At 38.3% G+C, this 10,000-nt stretch overlaps 2 protein-coding genes across 2 annotated transcripts in view; both read left to right on the top strand.

The window, feature by feature from the left end:
* Positions 1 to 5,633, top strand: part of LOC138048958 (uncharacterized protein PF3D7_1120000-like) — a 14,136-nt gene extending 8,503 nt beyond the window's left edge. The window contains exons 8-13 of the mRNA XM_068895028.1: positions 1 to 38; positions 142 to 249; positions 602 to 721; positions 2,105 to 2,347; positions 4,210 to 4,317; positions 5,346 to 5,633. The exon at positions 1 to 38 is cut by the window's left edge and continues 82 nt beyond it. Of these exons, the coding sequence (XP_068751129.1) occupies positions 1 to 38; positions 142 to 249; positions 602 to 721; positions 2,105 to 2,347; positions 4,210 to 4,317; positions 5,346 to 5,374 (646 nt within the window). The 3' untranslated portion in view covers positions 5,375 to 5,633. The remainder of the gene's footprint in view (positions 39 to 141; positions 250 to 601; positions 722 to 2,104; positions 2,348 to 4,209; positions 4,318 to 5,345) is intronic.
* A 1,873-nt stretch (positions 5,634 to 7,506) lies between these two features.
* LOC138048953 (uncharacterized) overlaps positions 7,507 to 10,000 on the top strand; it is a 45,863-nt gene continuing 43,369 nt past the window's right edge. Inside the window, exons 1-2 of the mRNA XM_068895022.1 lie at positions 7,507 to 7,670; positions 8,746 to 8,829. Of these exons, the coding sequence (XP_068751123.1) occupies positions 7,610 to 7,670; positions 8,746 to 8,829 (145 nt within the window). The 5' untranslated portion in view covers positions 7,507 to 7,609. The remainder of the gene's footprint in view (positions 7,671 to 8,745; positions 8,830 to 10,000) is intronic.

The raw sequence follows: 10,000 nt of genomic DNA, 5'->3' as shown, positions 1-10,000 counted from the left end.
TCATACCACAGAAAAAGTAATTCTTCCCTCAAAAGAAGGTCAGACAGTGTTAAAAGTAATTTTGTGTGATTATTTTAGTACTCATGAATATCACTTCCCCTTGTGCTTTGTACAAAAGTCATTTTATTTTTTAACATGCAGATGTCAAAGAAGAAGCTATTAATTCTCGGGCTGAGGTGAAATCATTTGATCACAGCAAATTGAAACATGTTGAAACAGAAGAGAAAGTTTCTCTTCCCGGAGCAGGAGGTAAGTTTCTAAAGACAGCCAACCCTAACCCTGCACTTCAACTTGCATTGAAAAAGGATTAAGTACATTGTGAACAAAGTGCTTGGCTGTGTAGATTGTGGTTCATCTTCTATACAGGGTCTCATAAGCCTTAATATTTTTTATTCCTGAAGCAAAACAGTAATTTGACAGTAACAGGTTTTCATCCTTTTTTAGGTTCTGTGAAAAAATAATTTATGCATGCATGACTAATTGCAAACTGTGTGTTAGCATACCCAAAGTCTTTAGTTAACCATGCAACTTCGTTTTGTTTATGTGGTGTGTAAGGTTTGCTCTAGTTTATTTTCATTGTCTTCTATTTCTTCACATACAGACATAAGAGCAGAGATGATGCCAGATTCACTTCCCGATCGTTCTGAAGTCACAAAGTTTGACGTCTCCAAATTAAAACATGTTGAGACAGAAGAAAAAGATGTCTTACCATCAAAATCAGGTTTAAAAGAGTCAGTCATTTGAGTTAGTCATTTGGAATGAAATTATAGTTTTTCTTTGAAGTAGTGCACTGTAAGTGTACTACACACTATGTCAGGGGGTTGTAAGAGTGTAAGCCCCTGGTGACAATAGGCCTGCAGCACGTGCATAACTCACGAAAATAAACAGGTCTGTTGGAAGCACGCTTGAGTTTCAACAAATGAACCCCGAAATCGGCAACAACTTTTGAGGCTGATGAATAATAAAGCAGCTGCTTTTTCCAAAACGATGGAATTAACTGGTAATAAATAACCTTGTCCAGGAGAGTGAAGTTTTGACTTTGCAGAAACAATGGTTAACCTCAAAAGTTGGGCGATTGTGATCTGTGTGTTGAATTTGCACATTTCTTAGTAAAAACACTTAAAAGAAAAAAAAGCAAACTAAAAAAACAAAAACCCTGTGTCTTGCCATCATTTTGACACAGATGTATCCTTTTTTCGTGAGTTGTTAGTAAACACTCAAGATAACTTGATCATGGTGGCTGCTGCAAATCAACGTCACTTTCAATTTTGCGATTTACTTGTGCAGCCAAAAGTACAATGTATAATAGAAAAACTGAATGTGGCAAAAATCTCCGAAAATGTTTTTCACTGATGGTAACTTTTTATATTCGCGGTTCAAAATTTATGTTGCAAATTTTGTTGCTGATGGCAAAATATTTTATTGTCAATTGACACTCCTGAAAAATTCTTTCTTCTGCTCTTCCTAAAAACTGTATATCAATATTTATTTGCTTTTGCATCAATATTTGTTTTGCATAAAGCAGGCTAACAAAATCTGCACCTATTTTAGTTTGCATTTTTGAGCATTAAAATATAATTTTCTGTCCTTTTGTTTCTGACAGAAAGTCATAATTATATTTTGTGGTCACCCATCCAAATACTAACCCTGTTGGACAGGGAGTAACTTCAGTGAACATTTGTCTTGGAAGGCTATCAGAGGCTTGTGGTTATAAAGAAGTTGCAAGAGAACTTGAAAATGATCAACATGTCAGCCTTTGAAGCCAATGTTTCTCCATTCCCTTTTATTTTCTTCAATCATTCTGGGTTTAGTATTTTACTAGTAACTACATCTTCTCAGGGGGCTATTTACCTAAGACATCTACCATGTCATGACAATGATATACGGTACCAAAACAATATTGTGTACTATTAGAGCTACATATTACACAAAGACAACTTTAATCTCCTGGAAAACAAAACTCGGCTCAGTTGACAGTTATGGTATATAGCGCTGTGTTACTGCACTACTACACGTAGACAATGTGTGCTTAATTTTTTCCTCTAGCCTTCTATGTAAGTTGGCTTGGCAGTGGTACTTAGGTTTGTTTTTGCTCTTGTTCAAGTGATTGATGAAGAGAAGGTGGATTCAAGAGCTGAAGTAAAATCATTTGACAAATCGAAACTGAAGCATGTTGAAACAGAAGAGAAAAATCCAACTCCAACGGCACAGACACTGAGAGAAGAGCTTTTGCCAAATGAGTTGCCAGACAAAAAAGCAGAATTAAAAGAAATAGAGGGATTTGATCCTGCTAAGAAACTGAAGCATGTTGAAACTAAAGACAAAACGCACTTACCTACCAAGGAAGGTATGTGTGGGGAACAACACTATTACTTTCCAATAAATGGGCCTTAGGGGTGCAGGGTAGGCTCGATTACCAGCCGCTGTTTCGGGAAATAAGCCAGTGCTCACTCCAGAAATCTCGGCTGGACGCATGAGGTGAGCCATTGTTAATCTCCGCCAATCAGAAACTCGCCTGCACAAATCCGTCTGGCATAAATTATATGTTTTGGCTGCGAAGGTATTCTTTGACCCGGCCTGTTCGAGGTTTACAGTGATTTAAGATAGGAAACATCCAAGATTGCAACAACGAAAAGTGTTCGAGAAGCTGGAGAATGGGAATTGTGTCGTTTTCTACCGCCTGAGTTCGCAAACTTCACTGATTTTCCAGTTGGCGCCAAGGTCAAAATACGGTTTTCAAATCCATTGCTATTGCAATTTTCTCCTCATACTTCGCTAATGTAAGAGCAAGTAAAATTCAACTGAAGCTCGTATCATCTGGAAACTTCGCACAGACGTTTTAAGCACCGTCATGTAATTTCTGTTCCCTTAAAATCAGTGTTTTTGGGATGTCTAATGCTATGTCCCCGCAACTATTAACTTCGCATAAATCATATTTTGAATTTACGTCACAGACACAATCTATCGCTCAACCCGTCCAGCCGTCTCTTCTCGAGGAGGATACCCGAACTCGAGTGAGCGGCAGAAATCGAGCCTAGTTGCAGGGATGAGAGCACTCACCTCCCACCAATGTGGCCTGTGTCCGATTCCCAGACTCGCCGCCATATGTGGGTTGAGTTTATTGATAAAGCAAAGTTGATCACAGGTCACAAGAATCAATTCAGCCAGAGCTTACCTTGGTTTCACTGGCTTGAAACAAATGCAGTATAGACCAAACTCAATATTGTACCCAATTCAAACCCTTTAAGAATAAAACGTTTTGTTCCAGGTATACGTATTTCCATATGCTGCATTAAATACTATAGACAAAGAATCTTACTGTAACCCCAGGATATTTGAATTGGGTACAACACTGAGTCAGCCAATGTGGTCTATTTTGTCTAACCATAGGAAAGAGGTTGTGAGTGTTAATCTTGGTAAATGGGTGTAGGGGTGTTTTTTATTCAATGATTCCAGATACTTCAGAAAACTAAAAAAATTCCAAGTTTTCCTATGAGTTTTTGATTACTACCAGTAGTTAGAATGCTATACCATTGAGCTGTATAAGAGATCTGTGGGCAGAGCATTACATTAGTCATGTGTATTTGTAGCTGGGGTTGAGTTGTTCCAGATAGATCAAGTGCCAGCCACTATCAATACAATGGTAATCTGTATTGGTTTTGGTGTAACCTGAAACCACCAACCTTGAGGTTTAAGCAGCTGGGGTTCACAGCTTAAACTAGACATGCACTTTAGCTGAGAAGAAATACTATTCTTTGTTTGCATCCATGTGATGAGGCAGTCATGTTTGTGTACAAAACAATAGAAAAAAATGACCCCAGAAGTTTTGCATAATTATAGAGTCAAATTCCCAAAAGACATTCCCATCAATTAGTTAGTTTCAGCCATTTGTCCAGCATTTTGACAGGACCTGATTTTTGACTATCTTTTGAAATTGTGAACTTTCTGCCTTTTGTACCTCTCCTTCTTCCCTTCCAAACTGTGCTATACTTTCCGCTCCTTCTTATCCTTGTGAAATTTGGCTTTGTCGTCACCAGTGGGACTGCAACAGTTTGTTTTAACTGGATTTTTTGCAAGACTAGCTGTCATAAATGTGTGCTAGATCTTCTTCATGGCCCGCCTTGTGGAGCTTGTCTTGCTCTGACTGACCAAACGTTCTATTGTAATGGTCATCTTCAAAACATATTTCTTTTCCAATCTTGTCTTTAGAAATCAAGGAAGAGGCAGCTGAAACAAGGGCCGAGGTGAAGACTTTTGATCACTCCAGGCTGAAGCATGTTGACACAGAGGAGAAAAATACACTTCCTAACAAATCAGGCAAGTGCGCTTTGATCTGAGCAGCTTTGTCTGGGCGTTTTTAAACAGATCTTAGTGCAACCAAGATCAACTTTATAGCAATTACCACGGCTTTAGACAAAACTGCATGATTTTATAAACAGACGGTATATTGCATAAGATATTATTGTCGCATGAAAAGTTATTCTGCTGATACGAAAATTATTTTGTTTATGTAGAACACAATAAGAAGGTAAAAGTATCAGGTTTGTTTCATTGTACTCCAAAACTGTCACATTGTTTATAAGAGTTCTGGTCATCCCTTCAAGTTGACAATGACATTTTTTTTTAAGGTATTCATAAGTTGCAAAAAGCGGTACGTTTTGTTTGGATGAGTTTTATCCAATTATATTGCAATAAGAATAATATTTTCAAGAAATTTCAATTGCTTAAAGTAAGTTAAAAGCTCCAGAGTATTTCATTATATTAAAGAAAAAATGATTATTCAAGAGAAAATATATTTTGTTATTCAAGTTTTCAGGAAACCGGAATTCACGAAATTTGCATGATTGTAAGCTGGTTTCCCATCAAATAAAATGGCTGGTTTACTGAGCCCAGTTGTACATGTGTTTGAGAGTTTTTGTTAATATCTGTAATGGTAAAAGTGATGTAGCAGGAGTTTTCTGAAGGAACAAACGAGATCAGAAATATGTCGGTCAGTCCCTCTTATGGTGGCATTTTCGGTATTACAATTTCCCTAAGAGAGGGTTAGGGTTCACCCTAACCCTAACCCTAACCCTAACCTAAACCCAACTGAACTTACAATGCAGGAAAACGCTCAATATCCATGTGTTAACGTTATAAATACCACGCAGTTGTAACAGAAAGGCGAGAGCCCAAGATGGTTAGAAATAAAAGCAAGGATCCAAATTGATTGCGTTCATCTCCAAAAAACTAAAGACTTTTTGCCATTTTACCTGCGTGTTTTTTGATACTACCCTTAACCTCTCCTGCACCCCACATCAACTGTGGTAGTAATAATAACAATAGTCTTTATGACTTTTAAGCAGACATCCGAGAAGAGAAGGCAGCCTCCTGATCCGATCCAGTCACCACAAGAACATGAGCAGCCGCCAAACATTGGAACAATTATTATTATGGACCAACAGTAGTCATAAAAAAAAATTGTAGAAGATGTTTCACTTTAGGGATTCCAAGATAAGGGTTAGAACCTTCTCATACGCAGAGTTGGGACACCTTTATGTTAACTTTTGTACCACAAAAAGAAAGGATTTCATAACCAAAAAATGATATGTAACGTACTAGTAGTTATATGAATAAAATGCTGAGTCAGTTAACCGACATCTCGGGTTTTGCCCCCTGGCCAACCATAAAAGAACATTTTAGACGGTTTTGGGTACAGAAATACACCTTATTCCAAAATGGCCGCCATTTAGATATTCTTTTGTTTTTATTCAAATTAGACCTTGATGCCTCGTTCAAGGCAAAATATTCTTTTGAATTTTCAGCTTAAGAACGAGGCATCAAGGGCTAATTTGAATAAAAACAAAAGAATATTTAAATGACGGCCATTTTGGAATAAGGTCTATATGCCCGTAAGTAAGTCCTTAAATGGTTGATAGAAATTTTCGCGAGGTATTGCTGGGGAAACGCCTGCTCTCAAGTCCCTTCGCAAATTAATGCGTTACAAGCTAAACCCAACACCTTAGCGCTCGAGGAGATCCGTTGATCTACACATTTAGTGTAGCCTCTCGCCACCCAAAGGACTCCGAAACTCTTGCGTAACCCATCGCGAGCTTACAACGCACGCAACCATTGATAACATATCCTAAGCGAACTCTCTCGTGAAGTTTTTTTCCCCGTTCGCCACCATCTGATTACAACTCTTCTTTTTGGGAAAAGAGGCGTAGTCAAAAGTTAAGGGATTGGGGAGAGCAGGGACTGTGTTCGCGTGATTTCTCCAGGGTAGGGCCATGGTTCTCGAGAGGGCAAATCACAAGATGCCAAAGAACGCTGTTGATTTTGGCAAGTCCAACGATTTCGCTTCGTCAAAAACTTGAAACACATGGCTTTTTTCCAAACAAAGAAGCTGGCGGTTCGAGCGTTATAAATAAATTAATAAATTAAGCATTTATATTCTTCGTTTGCATCCACGGTTTGGTGTACAAAGCAATAGAAAAGGGCCCCACATGTTTTGCATAATACAATAGATTCGAATTCCCAAAAGACATTAACTGCATTGTCCTGTACACAAACATGGTCGCTGTGACCTCAGATGCAAACCATCGACAGCGCTACAACAGACCGGCCCAAAGCATTGACTACAATTAATTATAAAGAAATTCATAAGAATGTAGTTTTAAAAAATTATTAAAAATATCTCCCAAAATAAATAACTACGTTTTAGCTTTGACTTGAAGTTTTCAAGTAATCACTTCTTGATTTCCCGTGGAAGCGCATTCCATAGACGTGGTGCAGCTACAATCCATGTCTTTCTTTTATACGTGAGGTTAACAGCAACGCATCAGATCTGTCAGATGATCGCAGAGTTACCTCCGTCAGAGCGCATCAAGAGGTTTTGAGGGGTTTTTATGTCACATAATGTTGTGGTTGAGACACGTTATTGTCTAAAAGTAAAAGGATTGTTTTAAAACCCAACCGCCTGCAATCCTTTCATGCGCTCTGACGAAAGGTTAATGCTAAAAACGTCATCTTTTCAACCTCCCTCCAGGCTGTGATAGTAAACTTTAGATAATGTCTCAAACACAAACCAATGTGGTACCACAGTTCTTTAGTAACCAAAGCAAAACGATTGTTTTCACGTGTTAAAGATGTATGTTCAATTTCCTTGTTATCCGGCGTAATTTCATGCAAGCACCTTTAACTAAGATCGATCCCTTACTCATAGCCCTCGTATTGAGTACAACTATCGCAATTAATACATGTATATCACTTTACTTCTAAACAAAATCCTCGCGCTAGGGGCTGTGATGAGAAAAGGACACTTCAATATGATATTTGCCGTGTCGCTACGTATACCTTTTCCCTGTTGCTAAGACCAATTATTGAGTTTGTTAAGGAAATACTTTAATCAAAGGACATTTTCAGTAAAGAATATTTTTGCGTTACCCCTGCTTTTACAGATTATTTTACCTCATCCGAGTTGTTTCTCCTGAACAAAGACGTGACCTTTAACCTTGGAAAATCTTGAAATTTAATCACTTCCTCTTATCATTCACGCTGAAAAGGAAGGCAGTCGTTCTAGGTCTACTGAGTAAATCAGTTTCGCCATCAAAGCGTAGGACCTCGAATCATGAAGAAGAGTTACGACTCACTGCTAGCTTTTTGCCTGTTTGGTGTTCTTTATGCGTTCGGTGAGTACGTTCACTTTAAATCGTCTTCCAAAAGCAACTTTCAAACAAAGAAAATGCCCAGGGGTATTTGCTCACATGCTAAAACTCAAATTCCAAGGTCGGACAGCTCTATTTTAGCGGGATGAAAGTAGAAACATGAGGAATCTACCCCTCAGCTTATCTCCTAATATCAGTTACTGCAATGAGCCTGGTTGGTTTTAGGAACTGTGTTGACGATCTTTGTTCGCGTGCCTTCGCGGTAAGCTATTCTGCAAAGTTGACAGTTTCGACCAAAATAGTTAAACCAACGTTAGTGAGGTTTATTCCAGGTCGGTTTTCCTGATTAATTTTCTCTGTTTCAAAACATAAGTCAAAATGATCTTCAAGCTTGAGTCTAATACTGGCTGTAGCGTTTTGCGCAGAGGGTGGACCCGCCGGTTCCGTCCTATTCTGGAAATTTTTTGCACAACCAGATTAAAAGTGTTGGATGAGTTTTAAATTGTTTGGGGCTGTCTTGACGGTTTTTCGTTTTGTAATTACGTTTTTGTGAATCTAAACGATACAGTTCAGTGAAAAACAATTATATGGTATCCCGTTGCAGCAAAGAAGGAAGGAATGGCCAGAGTGCCTGAAATGCGCCAAATCACGTATCCGGCTTGTAACTTGACGCAAGCTTTTTCATCACCAGCTGTGTCTTTAGCTTTGGATTGCTTCCCTTTATTAAGCTTTTTGATCACCAGCTGTGTCTTAAGCCTTGGATTGCTTCCCTTTAATAAACTTACAAAAGAACGTTACAAAATTGGTCATTTGAAGAGAGCACGATGATTCTCAATGCCCCGGTTTGCTGAAGGAAAAATTCTGTCCACCTTCGAAACCAGGGTGCCCTGTTCGTAACCCATTTCGCCCGCTGGCCTAAACGACTTTCGCCCCTTATAAATCCTGTTTCGTGCAAAAGAATGACATGGATCAAATGAACGGTAACTTAATAGGCAGCAGTATCCCTTATAAGTTATTTCACATGATGATCCCTATTATGAGACGGAGCTGTTATGGCAGTAAACGAGTTATCATTAGCTCAGCAGATATTGTTTTTTAGCTGTAGACGATAACATCCAAGTCATCAACAATGATGATCTCAGTAATATACAGATTGATGAACAACAAACTCCACTGCAGTTTGGTGAGTTTTATCATTTTTGTTTCGTTAGAAACGAAACGTATCTATTTTGACTTCAGGGTGAACTATTTACAGATTGGCGTAGAATGGCCAATCAAAACAGAGTTTGTACTTAAATCTATGAGATATAAAAACAAACTCAAACCTGTATTATTGCAAATCATAATGCTGACAAACACAAAAAAAGAATGAAGTGGGTAATAAATATGAAGTTTTGACTGTCTGAATGATATTGGGTTAGATTAAAGCGATATATTGTTGAAAAATCCAAAGCTATCGTGTTTATGATTAAAGTAAACAATCTACGCACTGGTGAGTCGTAGAAAAAAATTGGGTTAACCGGTAACTGTCTAGGTTCACATGCAACACAAGTAATGGAAGATTCACGGAAAATGTAATTCGAAATGTTATGCATTGGCATTTGAAGGTGAAATAGGTATTTGTAGACTTTATGCTTCGATGTAATGTGCAAATGAACAAGAATCTGTTGTTCTCTTTAATGGTTAATACTCCTTGACAGGCTTCTCACAGTTCAGGGAGTTTGCGTCCACATTTCTATTTTTATTTCTCAAGAGTTTCAATAGATGAAGCGGTAATTGAGTTGCGTTGATTGTTTATTTCAGGTTACAGTGTCTTCGCTAAAACGATTAGACACATGAATAACTTAAAGTTCCTTTCCTTTCCTTTCCTTTCCTTAAATAAATATGACAGATCGAGTGGTCCACAAGTTACAGTATATTTTATCTTTTCTCCTGCCTTAACCAGTCCGGAAAGAAACACTATATTTTTTCTTTGAAATAGTTTCTTCTTATAAATGTGATAACCAATAACCAATGCGATGTTTTCCGTACAGGATTTTTTTGGCGGGAAGTTGCATGGCTAGCGCTGCCTGAACCAACAGGGCTGAATAACGTCTGCGCATGGGCTGGCTGTCATGGCGCGATCGATTGCGTGCGGCCTAAGTACCACAACAATCCTTATGAAAATGGCGGCGTTTTCGAAAATTCTCGTGTAGACCCCGGTGTTTTGTAAAAAAGGAGCGTTTAACTGAAAACGGGAGCTTGACGTTTTCAGAAGAGGTCCGTCGAAAATAGGTCTTTTTACACCGTTTTGTACAAAAGGGCTTAAAGTATGTACAAAAGGTGAAAAAAGTGCGGAAACCCGATAGTTTTTT

This window comes from Montipora capricornis, chromosome 5 (assembly GCF_036669925.1).
Source record: "Montipora capricornis isolate CH-2021 chromosome 5, ASM3666992v2, whole genome shotgun sequence".
NCBI classification, from domain to species: domain Eukaryota; kingdom Metazoa; phylum Cnidaria; class Anthozoa; order Scleractinia; family Acroporidae; genus Montipora; species Montipora capricornis.
This window is presented reverse-complemented; position numbering and strand designations above follow the sequence as displayed.